At 48.1% G+C, this 19,419-nt stretch overlaps 1 protein-coding gene across 12 annotated transcripts in view; it reads left to right on the top strand.

Annotated features, from left to right (window-relative positions):
• Positions 1–19,419, top strand: part of LOC121458699 (disks large-associated protein 1) — a 798,580-nt gene that overhangs the window by 735,377 nt on the left and 43,784 nt on the right. For 10 of the 12 annotated variants that reach the window (XM_041667976.1, XM_041667977.1, XM_041667973.1 and 7 more), the window contains 2 exons: positions 9,552–9,922; positions 13,810–13,901. In XM_041667976.1, the coding sequence (XP_041523910.1) occupies positions 9,552–9,922; positions 13,810–13,901 (463 nt within the window). The remainder of the gene's footprint in view (positions 1–9,551; positions 9,923–13,809; positions 13,902–19,419) is intronic. The other 2 variants (XM_041667979.1, XM_041667985.1) reach the window with 1 other exon arrangement.

The raw sequence follows: 19,419 nt of genomic DNA, 5'->3' as shown, positions 1-19,419 counted from the left end.
GAGGAGACTGGGAGTCGTCACAGCAGGAATCCCATTTTGATGATGCTTTTTCAAGACAGACTTTGAATAGGGAACCCAGGTTGGTCTTGAACCTTGGTCATTGCCCCCCCCCCCCCAAACATCATCCCCAGAAGGACTCACAGGCCTGGGCCATCTGCCATGCATGCTCTCGGGATGCCCAGTGTTTGCTTTCAGGGATTCTAGGTCCTAGTCCAGAGGTTTTACTCAGCATATAGATGGTACAGTTGCTAATGTGCTTAGATAAAAATGAAGCCTTTCTGGAGCTGGACGTGGCTGGTGCATCCCTTTAATCCCAGCGCTCAGGACGCATAGGCTGAGTTCCAGGACAGCCTGGGCTACCTAGTGAGTTCCAGGACAGGCAAGGCCACACAGACAAACCCAGTCTCGAAAACAAAAACAAACAAACAAAAAGAGTTTCTGGACAGATTCCAGCTCTTTACCAGTCCGCAGGGCCAACAAAGGCACTTACCAGCAGGAATTGCTGCGGAGCTCCAAGCACATGTGTTGTTCCTACCTTGGCCACCAGGGGACGCCCAAGAGCAAGGGTAGCCCTGCAGCAGCGCTTAGTTTGTTTTCCCAAACTTTGATTTGGGAGGGAGGAGGTCGGGTGCGGGGGCGGTAGGAGAGTTGCAGCTGGCTGGAAAACAATCCATTTGTGCCCTGAAATTATCCCACCCGCCGTTTTCGAAGTCAAAGGTTGCCACGTTACCTGTTGCCAGGTTCCTAAGAGAGCTCGGGGAAAGATGTGGATGAGAAAAGCCCTCCTGAAGCTCGGTGGGTTGCAGGCTTTGCCCTGCGCCAGCGCAGACATTTGGAGAGCAGCTGCGGCGGATCTGAGCGCTGTTCAGTTGTACATCTAACAGAGGAGTGGCTGCGTCTTACATCAGTTCCAGGCATCAAGTGCCTGGGGCTTTTTCTTGTTCTTCTTTCTCTGTTTAATGGCACTTAACTTTCTGATTCCTCCCCTCCCCTCCCGGATTTTTATACAGTGCTCGCGCTGTGCAAAACAACCTCGGTCTCGGGAAGCCCAGGTTTTGTAACAACCTTTTAATTAGGAGTGTGTGTGTGTGTGTGTGTGTGTGTGTGTGTGTGTGTGTATTAAATAAACCCCAAACGTCGTGGCCCAGAGGACAAGCCTTTCCTTTCTTCATGCCATCTGAGAACAATGTTTTGTTTGATTAGCCGGGTAGTGGGGCTCTCCCTAGAAAAGGCGGGGGCTATCAGTTGAATAGATCTTCAAGCCAGACATGCCGAGGCTTGGGGCATTTGTCTGGCATTAGGAAGTGTCTGGGATCTTGGTAACCACCAACTGGCAAGGGTGTGGATGACTGCAAGAGTTATTGCCAGCCCCTCCCCATCCTCGGTGCTCACAACAGCCGCTTGCTTTTTTTTTTCCTTCGGAGACAGGGAAGTTTTCCCCGAGGAGGATGTCTTGAGTGGAAGTCATTCTCAGGCGGCCACTTTCCTGGAGCCAGAACTAACGGAGAGACTCCTGTGTAGTGCACTGTACCTCCCCGAGGTGGGCTGGCAGACAGCGAGCAGGCGTTCCTGGCCCCTGCCTAGCACCACAAGCCACCCTATCTCTCTGGGTGGCCTGGACAGGGGGAAGCTGTAAATATTTTTGAAACAGTGCAGTAACTTTTCCATGTGGACTTTGTTGGGTAGAGTTTCTGTAACGTTTTGTTGACTTTTAAAAATTTATATATACTTGGGTATTTTATTCTCTCCCTTATTTTTTTATTATTATTTATTTCTTTATTTTGTTAGTCTAGGAAGGACTGAAGACAGGCCTTCCTAGAGAAAACAGGGTCTCTACGTAGCCCTGGCTGTCCTGGAACTCCCTCTGTAGATCAAGCTGGCCCCAGACTCATAGAGATTCTCCTACCTCGGCCTCCCAAGTACTGGGATTAAAAGCGCGGACTACCACTGCCAGGCTTAAATAAAATATTTATTTATATTCATCCCGAAGACACCTCCACAAAACACCTTCTCCCAGCATTGGGAGAGATTCCTCCCCACATAGCCCTCTGTGTTAGACACAGCGCAAGTGGGACCCAGGAAGGTGACAGAGTACGCCTAGAAGAGAGAGCTTGAGTGTGGCCTTTTATTAAAGGGGGGGGGGGGGAGGAAGGGAGCGCAAGGGAGGAGAAACAGAGAGCTGCCTCTTCAGAAGAAAGGTGGGGGAGAGAGCTAGAGATGAGAGAGTGGGCGGAGCTTGTCTCTTAAAGGGCCCTTTCACCTGTATACAGATTAGGACCCTGGGCCAGCCAGGGAAAGCCTGGGTGCATCCTGCCAGATGACAGGCCAGGCCAGCGTAATGCCTGCATCCTAACACTCTGCACATTGTAGCAACTCCTTATAGGTTTAGTAAGTGAATAAGTTTGAAATGGTTCCCAACAGAGGCGTGAACTTTGACTTAATTTGGTTTGGGGTGCCTGTAGCCCCAGTTACGTGGGAGGCTGAAGCAGATTGAGTGTTCGAGACCAGTCTCGGGATCATGGTGAGACTCTGTCTGTTTTTGAGACAGGGTTTCTCTGTGTAGCCCTGGCTGTCCTGGAGTTCTCTTTCTCTGTAGATCAGGCTGGCCTCACATTCAGAGATCTACCTGCCTGTGCCTCCCAGATCCTGGGATTAAAGGCGTGTGCCAGAGTACTGGAGAGACGGCTCAGCCAATAAGAGCACTGGCTGCTTGTCCAGAACAGCACCCACATGGCGGCAAGTTCCAGGACAGCTACATAGTAAGACCCTGACTCAGAGAAGGAGAGAGAGAGAGAGAGAGAGAGAGAGAGAGAGAGAGAGAGAGAGGGAGAGGGAGAGGGAGGGAAGGAAGGATAGTTCTTAGCAGTGTCCAGTGTTACTGTCTATGATTAGGAGAATCTCAGCTCATTCTTCATCTCGGCTTCTTTGCCATCTCGGGCTTGTGATTTCCCCAGTGAAGGGCCAGGATTGTCTGGCACCAGGTGGGTTCCTGCCTGGCCGAGCACATCACTGTAAACTGTGTGACCACAACGATTCCTGGTTCCCTGACTTGAAACAGTGGCAGCAAACATCTCTCTTAGCACTTGTGTCCTCCATGCCAGGATGCTTTTCCGGGACACCCTACTGCCACACAGTGCAGTGGTGGTTCCTCCTGCATCTGGTTCACATCACCTTCAGTAGAACGCTGCTACCCAAAATGCCTTTCTAGATTTTACCCCCTCAGAAAGATAAAGTTGCTTTAGCAAGGTCGCCCGTCTATCAAATGTTGATACAATTTCTGTATCTTTCCACCCCTGAGAATTGACTGATCTGAGGCTGGAGAGATGGGTCAGGGGTTCAGAGCACTTGCAGAGGACGTGGGTTCAATTCCTGGCACCCACACAATGATTTACAGCCATCCCAACTCCAGCACCAGAGAATCTAGTGCACTCTGCTGATCTCGTAGACAACAGGCATGCGTGTGATATACAGACATACATGAAGGCAAGAATCATGTACATAAAATAAAATAATCTTAAAAAGAAGAGAAAGAAAGTTGACTACTCTGTGCTGGTATACTCCCAGGAACTGAGCCCTCACTATAGAACAACTCATGGCTACCTATTTTGTGGGGATTTCGTTTGCTTGTTTGTTTTCTTATGTAGGTCTCATTATGTAGCCTTGGCTAGCCTGGACCTCACTGTGTAAATTAGGATGCCCTCAGATTTACAGAGATCAGCCTGCCTCTCTAGTGTTGGGAATAACCACCAAGCCTGGCTTCTTCTTGTTGTTGTTGTTTCGTTTTGTTTTTAATTAAAATTGCGTGCATTTATTTATTTATTTTGTACACGTACTTATATATGGGCATATGCATGCCATGGTATGCATACATATGGAAGACAGGACTTTTGGGAGTCAGTTCTCACCTTCTACCTCGTGGGTTGGGCCAGGAACAAACACAGGCTGTAAGGGTTGGCAGCTGGTTTCCTTTACCATTGAGCCATCTCACGGACCCATGTTAGTTTTGATTTTTTTTATTTCTTTCACCAATTTGGTTAGCATGCATACGTGTGATCCTGTGTGCGTGTGAAGATCAGAGGACAACCTGCAGGACCTGGTTCTCTCTTATCATGTGGTTTCTTATCATGCCGAGGCTTGCTTAATAACAGCTTAGATACAAGTTCAGTGCAGTAGCAGGCTGAGGCTCAGGGGCAAAACCCTTGTTCAGCAAGCCTGTGACCCTGGCTTCAGAGACCTAGCGACTCAAAGCCACCAGCATTAGAAGTCCCTTAAGATACTGTGCTTACATACAGAAAGGTCCTCTGACGACTGTGGAACTGATTTGGAGGGTATTTTGTCTTGTTTTGTTCTCCGTACAGGGTCTCATGTCGCTCGGACTCACTGTTTAGCCACATTACGAGCTTAGGATCACCTGCCTCCACCTTGCCAATGCTGAGAGTGTACGCCAGCACCTCGTTTGAATGACTGGATGTAGCTAGTAGGATAGGTGGTGATATTTTTGTTGTTGCTATTTAGTATGTGATGGGTGTCTGCCTGTATGTGTCTGTGCAGACCATGTGCGTAGTGCCCCCACAGACCAGAAGAGGGCTTGGGTCCTCTGGGATGGTTGTTAGCTGCCATGTGGGTGCTAGGAACCAAACCCTGGTCCTCTGCAAGAGCAGTGAGAACTCTCAGCCTCTGAGACAGCCCCCTCCCCGGACCCATCCTGATGTTTTTATCTGTACTCCCTGTTGAGCTGCTCGTATATTGTTACTCTACTCAGGGGTCACAGCCTGTGCCCCAAGAAGTCAGGTTTTGCTACCAATCCTCAATGAACCAATTAACAGAGAAAAGCAGAAAAAGGAGAATCATTCAGTGTTGGCACGGAGACAAAGAGGTCCAGTGGTGTCCCCTGGTCTATCTTTTGGGGTCCTGACATGAGTGTAGGGTAACTAGAAGCAAGAGATATGTGGTTCCAAAAGGTGTGGTCCCTGGCCCATTACCACTATGGCTCCAGGCCTCCTCTGCAAGGCCAGCTAAACAGTCAGTCCTAGTGGGAGAGACAAGGTCTTCTACTGTTTCCTCTGGGGAAATTCTAATCTCTTAGGGGCCTTCCTTTCAATACTCTGATTACTCTATAGCCAAAGAGGGGAGCATAAGTGTCTCCTTAGACATTCATTCTCTCCAGAGAGGCCAGGTCCAGTATCAGGAGGATCACAGTTACAGGCATAGTAACCAAGACCTGCTAAGCCATTCTGCCATATGGCTTGATGTTTCCATGACCCATTAGCTAAGCCAGTAAAAACTACAAGAGGTCAACAGAGCAAGTGCCAGGTCTACACAGAAAAGCCCTGTCTTAAAACAACAAGACAGCCTTAGTAAGAGAACAATGTGGGGGTAACTGGAGAGATGGCTCAGCGGCTGTTACAGGGGACCTGAACTTGGTTCCCAGAACCCATGATCTGAAGACACAGCCACCCGTAACGCCAGCTCCAGGCTGTCCAGTGACTCTGGCCTCCGTGGGCACCTGCACGCCCCAGAACAACCATAGACTTTAACTCGGGGATAAAGAAACAGTTCAAAGAGTGTCCCTGCCGTGCTTGCTGTGTGTCCCCAGGGCCACCTGGCATCTGTGCTTAGGAGACCACAGGATGGCCAGAATGGGAGGAGGCTACATCTTCTTCCAGAAAGCCCAGCCCCTCTGGAGGCTTCCACGTGAACACTGACTTCCATTTAGAATGTAGACAACCTTGAGTCACAGTCCACACCTATACTACCTGACCATCAAAACAGAGTCAGGAGTTCAAGGCCAGCTGCAAAGCAAATTCAAGGCCATTCTGATCCATATGAGATGCTGTAGAAGAAAAAAAAATAGTCAGTGTTAAAAATTTAACTGAAATGACAGAAATCTGTTGTTTGTAAAGTCTTGTTTTGTCTCTGACTCTCTCCTCTCTATCATCTAGCTATCTATAATCTATCTATGATCTACCTATCCTCTATTATATATCATCTACCTACTGTCTATCTATGATTAACCTATCTATCAATCTATCATCTATCTATCTATCATCTATCATCTATCATCTATCAACCTATCATTTATCTATCATCTATCTACCATCTATCTATGATCTATCTATCTACCTAACATCTATCTATCTACCTATCATCTATTCATCTATCATCTATCAACCTATCATTTATCTATCATCTATCTGTCTATCATCTATCTATAATCTATCTGCCTTTCTGTCTGTCTATCTCTATCTGTCTGTCTGTCTGTCTGTCTGTCTCTAGCTCTATGCGCATTGTATTCACAAGTCTGCCTGCAGGTACAAAGTATCCATATACACAGAGGCCAGAATGGACCCTGCCTAGCCTGATCCATAACTCTCCATGTTATTCTTTTGAGACAGGGTATCTCCCTGAACATGGAGGTAAACAGGAGGCCAGCAAGCCCCAGCCATGCTCCTGACCCTCTTTATTAAAGTAGGACAATGGGGCTGGAGAGATGGCTCAGTGGTTAAGAGCTTTGCCTGCTCTTCTTAGTTCAATTCCCAGCAACCATATGGTGGCTCACAGCCATCTGTAATGAGACTTGGTACCCTCTTCTGGCCTGCACTGTATACATAGTAAATAAATAAATATTAAAAAAAATAAAGTAGGACAATCTCAAATTCTGATCACCTTTGCATCTCGGAGCGGTGGCAGCATGTCCCCAGTGTTGCCCCTGAACAGTCTGACACTAGGAAAACTGCGGCTGGTCTGGGAAGTGTGTGGACCCGGCAGGAGGCAAAGCCAGCCAGGGCATTGGAGATATTGGGATGTAACCATGGCAGGACTTTTTCCTCTATATTACAGAAAATGAAATGATATTTTAATGCACCAATCTAAGTTTTTGTTGTTGTTGTTGTTGCTTAGAGAGCACTTGATTTGTTTCTGGAGTCAGACCCACATAGGCAGATGGACAGCTGTCTGTCTGTCTGATGATCTGTATAACAAGGAGAAAGCAGAAGGGGTCAGAGCAAGAAGTAAATCAATAACCTGTAAGAGCAGATGCTGTGGGGCTGGAGAGATGGCTCAGAGGTTAAGAGCACTGACTGCTCTTCCAGAGGTCCTGAGTTCAATTCCCAGCAACCACATGGTGGCTCACAACCATCTGTGTTGATCAGGTTCCGTCTTCAGGCCTGCAGACAGAATACTGTACACATAATAAATAAATTAAAAAAAATAGCAGACCCTGTGCGCTGGGAAGGGGTGGACCGAAGGTCCTGACAGTAGGTAGCTATTGAGTGAAATAATAAGTTCATATTGTAACGACTCGCCTTAGAAGTCATGTCAAGCCGGGCGGTGGTGGCGCACGCCTTTAATCCCAGCACTCGGGAGGCAGAGGCAGGCGGATCTCTGTGAGTTCGAGACCAGCCTGGTCTACATAGCGAGTTCCAGTTCAGGCTTCAAAGCTACACAGAAAGAAATCATGTCGTGATCTGAGGTTCAGGTGGGAGTGGATATCCTAATTATGGCTCTCGCCCCTCTTGAACCTCTCTGGGTCGTCAGATAGATCAGGAACACAGCTGCCACCTTTACCTCTTTCTGGGAGGCAGGAGACAGCATCACAGGGGCTAGAAGTACATGAACCAAGCCGAGTGAGACAACTTAGCGGTCCCCTCCAGCTCCCGTAACTCAGTGAGAGGCTCAAATGTAAGGCAGTGGGTTGGACTTGAATCCAGGTTCTTGCCGTGACCCCGAAGGCACCAGGGACATCTTCCAGTGGGATCTTCTCCTGGAGGACTTATTCCTCAGGAGCATTAGCTAGAAAAAAGGGAAAAGAGGGAGTTGATCTGAATTGTCAATCTCTCAGTGTTTGGATCCGCGGGAGAGCCTGGCAGTCAGTGTATGCAGGTTTCTCTTTGTGTTTGTTGAGCATCTGACCACATAACGAAGGTGACCCCATTGCGTGTGTTCACACCTCCTGAGCATGTGATAGTGTAACATGACAACACATGGTTTCTTCCTTCGATTCTCAGGCAATGCCTAGGAAAACAACATTGCTGTGTCCCTTTCTTTTATCGATAAGGAAATCATTTGAGTCACAGAACAGCAGAGACAGGAAATGGGACCCTCTTGTTTATGGTTCATCAGAGGATTTATTCTATTTTATTTGGGGGGCAGTTCGAGACAGGGTTTCTCTCTATAGTCTTGGCTGTCCCGGAACTTGTTCTGTAGACCAGGCTGGTTTCAAACTCATAGAGATCCATCTGTCTCTGCCTCTCAAGTGCTGGGATTAAAGGCATGAACCACCACCGCGCTGGCTAAGGATTTTGATTTTTAGTGACCTGGGGAAGCATGGGCAATACAGAAGTGAGTATTTTATTAGGTGAGATTATCCAAGTGGTAGCTGGGACCCAAGGAGACAAGATAGAGTTGTGTGGGTTTGCTGTAACCACAGAGGTACCGGCCGTGTGTGCATGGGGAAGGTATGGGAGCAGAATGGAGAGACAGTGGGAAGGGAGTTCCAAACACTGCCCAGGGCTTGCTCTTTGCTGGCAGAAGGTCCTACGGGGAAATGGGTTTTTATGTCCCTTTTTTTCTGAACCATGCTCCACAGATGGGAAGCTGAGAAGCAGCCACAGTTCTCCAGGATGCTGAAAAGCTGTGGCCAGATGTTTGGAGCCTCGGGGCGGACATGGAAATAGCAGCCTAGGGAAATAGCAGCATTCAGACACTTGACTTGATGAAGTCGCCCTGAAGGAAGGCTTAGCTTGACTCTTCAAGGGGGCAATATAGAGACCGAGAGATTCTCAGAGTCGGTTTATAAACAGTGTGTTATAAAATTGTGTTGGGGGTAGGGATGGGGTTCCCCTTAGTGAGCAGTTGTGCCCAGCAAACAAAGCTTCTGAACAGAAGTTTATATAGCGAGTCCCCATCCGAAAAAATGAAACAAGGGTGGGAGGGGCCGGGACGGGAAATCAGATAGGTAGGAAAACAGACAGAAACCACAGAGGATGGAAGGGAGGCATTAGGAGGTAGGGAGGAACACAGTGTTGGCAGGTATAATCCGGGGAGCTACAGTGGCTGATGTGGCCCAAGCTTGCCACACTCACTAGGGTCTGCATGCACATGCTCCCAACCTCTCATTTCCTCCTCAGTGTTAATTACCAACCACCAAAATCAACTCCAGATGGCTGCTTTGTTTGGCATTAGCTGTATGTGCTGTTCCGAGCTTCCTCTCCTTTTCTCCCTTGCTACCTGAGAGCTTCTGCCTCTGACCAATCATATCTAGTTCATGTTGATGTATAACTTCCATGTAGAAACGCCCATTTCCGAGGTGGGCGTTTTCCAGGCTTCTCCTCTCACTACTTTGTGGGTGTGTTACCCCTAGGCAGTACCTCTATGACCCCCTCCCCGCCCTGACCCCAGCAAAGACCTCACTTATCCTGCTCATGGACTTGTGTTCAAGTTCAGCATCTGAGAGTGTTTCCCGTGCCGCGATTTCCAGGGGCTGTCACTGACGATGTCAGAAGCTTGAAACCCACGCAGAAATCACAGTGTCTGTTTTCGCTGTCTTCCAGTGTCATCTTGCATTACAACATATAAGAAGACACCACCTCCAGTCCCACCCAGAACTACCACGAAACCTTTCATTTCTATCACAGCCCAGAGTAGTACAGAGTCTGCGCAGGATGCCTACATGGACGGACAGGGCCAGCGCGGAGACATGATCAGCCAGTCTGGCCTCAGCAACTCCACCGAAAGCCTGGACAGTATGAAGGCTCTGACGGCCGCCATCGAGGCCGCAAATGCCCAGATTCACGGCCCAGCGAGTCAGCACATGGGCAATAATGCCGCTGCTGCCACCACTGCCACCACCATAGCCACTGTCGCCACCGAGGACAGGAAGAAAGACTTCAAGAAAAACCGATGCCTCTCTATTGGGATACAGGTAACAGCTCCCTGGACCCTTGAAACAACCCGACTACTAGAATGTATACCTCTTCCTGGCTTGTTGTTGTTGCTTGTTTTCTTCTCACCTGACTCCTCCCAGATCCTCTCCACCTCCCGGCCAAATCCACACACTTTCTCTCTCTCATTAGGAAACGACAAGCACATAAAAATAAATAAAATAGGGCTGGAGAGATGGCTCAGTGTTTAAGAGCATTGACTGCTCTTCCAAAGATCCTGAGTTCAATTCCCAGCAACCACATGGTGGCTCACAACCATCTGTAATGAGGTCTGGTGCCCTCTTCTGGCCTGCAGGCATACACACAGACAGAATATTGTATACATAATAAATAAATAAATAAATATTTTAAAAATAAATAAATAAATAAAATAAAGCAGAAATAAATAAGCCAGAACAGGAGAGATCAAACAAATAGAAAGAGAAAAGGGACCAAAGAAAAAGCACAAGAAATATGTATATAGATGTCGATACACATGTTGACACACTGAGCTCCCATACAAAACACGAAACAAAAGACCTGTAAATTTTAAGAAAGCAAAATCCCTAGACAACGCATTACAGACAAAACCCTCCAAAAACCACCACTGAGTTCGTGTTGTTGTGGGCCGGGGCCTCCCCTTCCGAGTGGTTTGTCCACCCAGTGAGACGCCATTGGAGAGAATGAATTTTCGTCTGCGAGCAGATGTCCACTTAGGTAGCTGTGGGCTAGGATGGGGCTCATGCCTGCTTCTTTCAGCACCGGGAGCCCATCTGGCTCAGCACCATGCAGGCCCCATGCCTGCTCCCACAGTGAGTTCCTATGTATGCCAGTTCTGTGGTGTCTTTGGTGTCTTCTTAGGACATAGAGATACTTCTGCCAAGCCTGCCAGTGTGAGCTCAATCTACAGAATCCACTAGAGGAAGGAGAGACCCACCACCTGCAGCATGTTCTCCACCTCCAGTGCAGTGCTGTGGCCCGCACATGCTCTCTCTCTCTCTCTCTCTCTCTCTCTCACACACACACACACACACACACACACACACACAAATACATGCATTCTCACGGACTCACCCACATATTACATACACACATCCTCACAGGCACACACACTCACACAATACATATACTCACGCACATTCACACACACACACACACACACACACACACACACACACACACACACACTTGAACGCTCATGATACCAAATTTGTAAAGACGACCTGGCGCCGTATCGCTGTGGTCACCATCAGGTGCCCTATGCCTAACCCTATATGAGAGCAAAACGTGATCCATCACTCACAGATGTGGGAGACCAAGGGCGGAGCTACTACGAGTGTGGAAAGCCCAGGGTCGTCATTGGCTATTTAATCGTGCGTTTCAGGAAATGCAGTAGCCAGCTCGGAGACTTCTCGGTTCCTTGCTCTCTTTCCTTTTCCCAACTCATGCTCCACAGCGGAAGTACTACGGAAATATTTTCCTGTGTTGTGGGTTTTCTAAAATAACACCCATCTGATCATCTGATCTTATTTATTGCATGTGTCCACACACACACACACTTGCAGCAGCACACATGTGGAGGTCAGAGGTCAACTCTCAGGACTTGATTCTCTTCTTCTACCATGTGGGTCCTGGGCACGAAACTCAAGTCCTAAGGCCAAGCCCTAGGTCCGCTACCCACTGAGCCATCTCGCCAGCCCGTCCTTTGTTCTTTTGCACCCGTCTGGGAAACCCTAAGACACATCCGTGTCTGTGGTGCCTTCTGCAGGTGCCTGTTGGACAGTCATCTCTCTACAGGGCAGACCATGCATGGGTCACAGACGCACTGAACCCACCCTCGGCACAGCTGAAGGCCAGGCATGGGCACATTTTCCCCCTGCTGTTGTACTTTCACAGTCCATTCTGCAGAATTCCCCTTTAAGGACCATTAATCCTTCCCTCACAGAAGGGAGTCAGATGCCCTCTGAGAGCCTCCAGGTTACCATAGTGCAAGTGACTCAGGTCTTCCAAAGAGCTGGTCACACAGAAGCTTGGGAGTAGGTGACAGCATAGGAGTCACGAGACCAAGTCAACCCCCTGCCCCCATCTCCTGGTTCCCACTGGAAGCTAAATTTCCCTTCCATCACTAAGAGATGCCTTTACCTGTCAAATGATGAGATTACAGGCATACGTCACCAGCACTAAGAAACAGTAAAGATGTTTAATTTATTTATCATGTGTCTAGAAGAGTGGGGGGAATATGTACCACAGCATGCATGTAGGGTCGGAAAAGAACTTATAGGAGGGGGTTCTCTGCTTCCATTATCCGGGCCCCAGGGTCTAATTCAGCTTGACAGGCTTGGCAGCGTGCCTTTTCCCAATGAACCATCTTGCTCACCCAAGAATGAGGTATGTAAAACTTTAAATGTTAGGCTGGCAAGATGGCTCTGAGGGGAAAGGCTCTTGCTGCCCAAGCTTGATCATCTGAGCTTGAGACCCAGAGCCTGTGCTCCTGAGAGTTGTCCTCTGAACTCCACGGGAACACCACGGCAGGCACCCCACCTCATCCCATATCACGAGACACACGCAATCTAGATTCCTGTGGACACACGTCTCTGCTTGGAATGCTGAACAATTCTGTCGTGGCTCTTGGCGGTGGCTGCACAGCAATAGGAATACGCTCAGTACCACTCATCCATGCACATCACCATGGTGACAGTGAGAAAGTTGATGTAACAAGCTTCACCGTGGCGATTAAAATATCTGCCCTTCTATCTGGCTCTAAATTAGTGTCACGGAATGATCGCTTGCTTTTATTTCCTCAGCGTTTAGTCTGCTTTTTTTCCTTCTTCATTTCATATTATTTTCAATAGCTAATCCATCATTCAAAACTCAAAGCATTGTTTAGCTTTTATTTACTTATGTTGTGTACGTCTGTCTGTGAAACGTGCCTGGGTGCATGTCTGTGCACCATGTGCACGCCGGAGCTTGCGGAAGTTAAAAAGAGGGCATTGGCTACCTTTGAGTAGGAGTTACAGACAGATGAATGCCACCGTGGGCATGGCTCCCCTGCAAGAGCAGTCAGTGCTCCTAACCTCATAGCCATCTCTTTAGCCCCCCAAAACTTTGCTTTAATTTTTTTCTTTTATTACATTTGCTTATTTATTTAGTGGTGGGAGGGGTGGCTCACTTCAAGAAGTCAAGGGACCCAATGTGGGACTTGGTTCTCTCTTTCTAGCACGTGGCTCCTAGAGATTAAATTCCAGTTGTCGGACTTGGTAGCCTGTGATTTTACCTGTTGAGCCATTTTATAAGCCCACCTTTTCTCTTGCTTACTTTTTTATTTTATTTTATTTTAGGACAGAATTTCTCTATGTAACCCTAGAACTTGCTTTGGAGACCAGTCTAGCCTCAAACTCAGAGATCCACCTGCCTCTGCCTCCCAGTACTGGGATTAAAGGTGTGCACCACCACTGCCCAGTGTAAAACTGTGTTTTATTAAAAATCAGCAGAGTTGGGGGCTGGAGATATGGCTCCGCAGTTAAGAGCACTTGTTGCTTTTGCAGGGGATCAGGGTTCAGTTCCAGCACTGACATAATGGCTCACAGCCTGTGACTCTAGTTTCAGGGGATCTGTCGCCCTCTTCTGGCCTCCCCAGCTACTTCACATATGTGGTGCACATACATATGCTCGGGTACACACACACACACACGCATACACACGTGTGTGTGTGTGTGTTTTTAAAAAATATTAGCAAACTCGGAGGGCATGCTAATTAATGTAGTGATTGCTGACTTCAGATACACAAATATGAAAGACATCCTAAGTCCCAGAACATCCCCACACAACACCGAGGCCTCGAGTGAGGCGATGGGAAGGACCAACCCTGTCTGCTTGACACTTTCCTCAGGTGGATGATGCTGATGAGCCTGAGAAGCCAGGGGAGAATAAGGCGCCCAGTAAGTTCCAGTCCGTGGGAGTGCAAGTCGAAGAGGAGAAGTGGTAAGTCCACAGTTTGTCCTTGTCTTCCTGTCTGCTGCTGGCCAGGGTGCTGCGGCACTCCTCCGTGACAAACCTCTGCCTTCCTGCCACTAGGTTTGGGAGAGGGGAGATGAGGGACTGCCAGAGCCCCTCCATAGACTTCACAGCCATTCTATATTAATTTTACTTTATTAGTATTGTTATTATTATCACGTTGTTGTTGTTGTTGCTGTTGCTGCTGCTGTTAAAACAGAGTTGTGCTGTGTACCCCGGGCTGACCTGGAACTCTAAACCAAGCTGGCCTCAAATTCACAAAGATTGGTCTGCCACTGTCTTCTGAGTGCTGGGATTAAAGGTGTACGCCACCATGCCCAGTCATGTGACTTTATTTTAATTGCGTATTTGTCTGTGTGTGGGTATGTGCTGGGGAGTGCAGTTGTACTTACACACACACAAAGAGAGAGAGAGAGAGAGAGAGAGAGAGAGAGAGAGAGAAGAAAAAAATGTTAAAAAATGTTTTTAAGTACACAAGCACCCAAGGCCCAGCTTTACATCACTGATGTCGAAAGCAAACTCCCTATAGAATCTTAGCATCCAGAGGTGTTAAATTCAATTTCATCATATCTCAGAATCCCATTGCTGAAACTGACTACTGATGTTAATGTTTTCATTTTTTAATTGTATTTATTTTTATTTCCTGTGCATTGGTGTTTTGGCCTGCATGTATATCTGCGTGAGGGTATTGGACCCCCTGGAACCAGAGCTACAGACAGTTGTGAGCTGGCATATGGATGCAAGAGTGGCCAGTGCTTTTGAGCACTGAGCCATCTCCCTAGACACCCAGTATTTTCATTTTACAAATAAGAGTCTATGAACTTATGGGCTCAGATGTCCTGTTGCCACAGAGCTAAGATTAAACAATATGGGGGACCCAGTTTTGGTTCTTAGAACCCACAACTGTTTACTCGCGGTTGCCTGGCACTCCAGCTCTGGGAGAGCCAACACATCTGAGTGTGGGGGTGTGCTCTGAGTCTCTCGAGTGTGCACACACACACACACACACACACACACACACACAATATGCCATTCCTCTCCTGCTTGTATCTAACCCCTGCCCAATCCTCGCCTGAGGGACCTTGAACCTAAAACTGCACATCCGTGTACTTGGAGTCCTTCAGTGTAAAAGGGTGACAGTTCCCAGTCTAGCATATCAGGAGCTGGGAAGTCACCCCTGTACCCTCTAATAAGTAAAAATCTGAACAAACAAACAAGACAAACCATGTCCTTGGGGCTGGAGAGTTGGCTCAGCAGTTGGAAGCACTGACTGCTCCTCTAGAAGACCCAGGTTCGACTCCCAGCACCCACATGGCCGCTAACAGCTGTCCAGATGGGCCCAGTTTCAGGGTCCATCACACCAGGAATGCATGTGGTGCAAGTATCTGTGCAAGCAGGCAAGATACCCCACATAGTAAATAAATAAATCTTTAAAAGTAAGTCCTAAATCTATTAAAGAAGTGAAGTCATGTGATACAATACGACCTGCCCCTGCTCCCCTCCTACACACAGGCGCACACACTGGATTAGAGAAACTGAAGACAGATACCAGATACAATCATAAACATGGGAGGGAAGACCAGCCACAAGCCTAAACCAGTCCTGGGGAGGGAAAACCCACATTGTCACCAATTCCTGTCCCCTCAGAAGAAACTGCCCAGGAAGAACTTAGAGCAGGAACTGAGGACACCCTGTACTTGGTATATTTTACCTCTGGGAACGTTCCTGGGCCTGAACAGTGAACAGAGGGACAATCCCATATTGGTAGCAGGAAGAGGAAAGGGATGGGGATCATTTTTAAACTGGGCCTGCACTCAACAGGAACGATGTCATGGTGGGGGGGTTCCCCTGCTGGAGTTTCATCCTACCTGGGGAAGAGGGATTCCCCTTTACAGTCACAACCTCACACATGAGGGATGGGATCTGCCCAGCCCCCCTCTTCACCACCATCTCCCCCTTAGCTATCTTATCCCAAATAAGAGAGAGAAATAACTGAGGCACTCCCATGAAGTTCACAGTCCAGGGGATAGGGTCACAAAGAGGGAAGACAACCCCAGTTTTATAGGACAGACATATATGCCACCCACCTTCCCACGACTGACTCGGTCCAGTTACCATGTTTTCTCTCATGCCATGCATACATCATGTCCACTTGTCAAGACGTAATAAGGCACTGCAAGTGGTTAAAGATACGATGTGGAAACCACATGGGAAAGTATCCATGTCAGGGCCAGGTGTGACAAGGATGTTGCCCTGCTACAAGCAATTATTTGAAAGCATGATTAAGATGCTCGGGGCTGGAATGGAGGAAAATTCCAAGTAAAACAGATGAACGTAAGCAGAAAGGGGAATCACAAGAAAGTGTCAAAGTAAATGCTAGGAGACTAAGAAAAATGTGTAACGAAAATGAAGACTGTTAGCTGAGGGTATAACTTGGGGTTAGACTGCACTGTGAGCGTGTGCAGGCTCTGTTGTGAGCTCCCTGTGCTCAGCGTGTGAGACCCTGTATGAGCTCCCTGTGCTCAGCGTGTGAGACCCTGTATGAGCTCCCTGTGCTCAGCGTGTGAGACCCTGTATGAGCTCCCTGTGCTCAGCGTGTGAGACCCTGTATGAGCTCCCTGTGTTCAGCGTGTGAGACTGTATGAGCTCCCTGTGCTCAGCCATGAGCTCCATGTTCTCATCCATGAGCTCCCTGTGCTCAGCGTGTGCAGGCCCTGTTGTGAGCTCCCTGTGCTCAGCATGTGAGACCCTGTATGAGCTCCCTGTGCTCAGCGTGTGAGACCCTGTATGAGCTCCCTGTGCTCAGCATGTGAGACCCTGTATGAGCTCCCTGTGTTTAGCGTGTGAGACTCTGTATGAGCTCCCTGTGCTCAGCCATGAGCTCCCTGTGCTCAGCCATGAGCTCCCTGTGTTCAGCATGTGCAGGCCCTGTGTTCAGCCATGAGCTCCCCGTGTTCAGCCATGAGTTCCCCGTGCTCAGCCATGAGCTCCCCATGTTCAGCCACAAGCTCCCTGTGCTCAGCCATGAGCTTCCTGTGTTCAGCCATGAGCTCCCTGTGTTTAGCGTGTGCAGGCCCTGTGCTCAGCCATGAGCTCCCCGTGTTCAGCCATGAGCTCCCCGTGTTCAGCCATGAGCTCCCCGTGTTCAGCCATGAACTTCCTGTGTTCAGCCATGAACTTCCTGTGTTCAGCCATGAACTTCCTGTGTTCAGCCATGAGCTCCCTATGTTCAGCCATGAGCTGTCTGCACTCTCATGAGCACCAACATGCAGAAGGCACACAGAAGCCTTTGATGGGATCAATAGTAACTCTCAGAGCTTGAGGGTACAATCATCTCTGTATCACTGAGCTTGAAGACGTGACGGTAGAAATCTCCAAAACACGAGCAAAGAGACGGAAAGGCTGAGAACACAGAGCAGACAGCCTCACCATAGCAGGACAACTACAAAGCATAACATACATAAGATGAGAACACCAGGAGAAGGGGACAGAAGGGGAGCAGAAATGGCATTTAAACAAGAACAACTAAGAAATTGCCCCAAAGTGATGTCAGACATCAAACTACAAATCCAGTAATCGCAAAGCATCTCAGACAAGAGACGGGAGTGTTTAAGGTCAGGGAGAAAACCCCACCAACTCAGACTTCTGTGCTTTATGAAATCATCTCATTAAGCCAGGCTAATTGGCACAGGTCAGTAATAGTCCCAGCTACCTGGAATTCTGATTCATGTAGATGGCAAGTTAAAGACATGCCTGGGCTACCACGTAAGTTCAAGTGTAGACAAGTTTTGGGAGCCTGTATCATGGTGGTATGGATGTCCCTTTAATTCCGGCATTCGGGAGCTAGAGACAAGTGGATCTCTATGAGTTTGAGGTCAGCCTGATCTATATAGGGAGTTCTAAGCAGCCAGGGTTACATAGTGAGACCCACCCCTGAAAATCAATCAGTCAATCAACCAAGCAATGATAGCTTGATGGTTAAGGGCACTTGTTGCTCTTGCAGAGGACCAAGGTTTGGTGCCTACCACCCACACCACACGGGAACTCACAAGTCTCTGTAATTCTAATTCTAGATGATCCAATATTCTTCTGACCTCCATAGGTACCACACACACATGGTGAACAGACATACATGTGGGCTAATAAAATAAATCAATATAACACAAGTTAAATAAATTGAGGGAGACAGAGCCACGGTCTAAGACTAATAAAAAGAATGCAGGAGTGTGGTGCCCGCACCATCTGGAACCACAGTCGGGCAAGGGTCTGGGGAGTAAAGAACTCACAGAGACGCAGGTCACTCTGGACGTAAGAATGCCAATTTTATTATGTTCCAAGGCAGCTGATATAGTGCTCTCCTTAACTAGTAGCCACGCCCTAGCTCTCAGGATTTTCTACTGCAAGCCCACCAGAAACCACTTGCTTGTTAACAGGAACTCATGAAGGTTTTGTGATCAGATGAGCTGCAAGCATAGAAAAACAAGTTGTTTACTCTGACAAACAAGGGGTCATAGAAAGTTCAGGGTCTGAGTGTAGTAATAGGAGCGGCGGGGCTGCGTCCCCAGCACCCAGGCTGCCTCGCTAGCTTATGCCCAGAATTAACAACACACAAATTGTATTCTTTTAAACACTGCTTGGCCCATTTCTATCTAGCCTCTTCTAGGCTAATTCTCGCACCTGGACTAGCCCATTTCTAATCATCTGTGTAGCCCACGAGGTGGCTTACCAGGGAGATTCTAGCCTACATCCATCCTGGGTTGGAGCTTCATCGTGTGTGTCTGCCCAGGAGCAGGGAGCATGGTGTCTCTCTGAGGCGTCTGCCCCCAAGAGGAGAGCTGTCGAGTCTGAGCTCACTTCCTCTTCCTCCCAGCATTCTGTTCTGTTTACTCCACCCACCTATGTTTTAACCTATGAGGGCCAAGCAGTTTCTTTATTGCTTAACCAATGAAATCAACAGATTGATATATGACACTCCCACATCATCTGAGGGTCTGCAACTCCCAACAGAGGAGCAGCTGCGGACAACAGACCAAGGAATGCTATCAGGGATAAAGAGAGACATTGCCTAGGGACTAAAGAGATGAAATGGCTCCGAGGAACTGAGTTTTGTTTGTAGCTCCCACATTATGTAAATTGCAGAAATTTTCTACTATCTTTTCTACATCATTTTCTGCATATGTGACCTTGTAATCTATGAACAAAAGCCACTGATGCTGCCTTCCTCAATGCATGTAATATGTCCTCGTGGCACTGTTGAGCAGAATAGTGCAGGACATCTTTGCCTTTCTCGTGGGACAGAAGCTCACGTTTCCAGGGGTCACAAGGTGAGCTGCAGGTGCTCTGTGAGTTACAGGAGTTCTGCTCCATGCCTCGTTTACAGGAGGTTTGAAAAAAGATCTTAAAATTACATTATTATGTGTGTGTGCACATATGTGTTTATACATGTATGGCAGTGCCTGTGCGGAGGTCGGAGGGCAGAGGTCAG

This window comes from Microtus oregoni, unplaced genomic scaffold (assembly GCF_018167655.1).
Source record: "Microtus oregoni isolate MIOR12 unplaced genomic scaffold, Mior012 000018F_ref0000195, whole genome shotgun sequence".
Taxonomy (NCBI): Eukaryota; Metazoa; Chordata; class Mammalia; order Rodentia; family Cricetidae; genus Microtus; species Microtus oregoni.
This window is presented reverse-complemented; position numbering and strand designations above follow the sequence as displayed.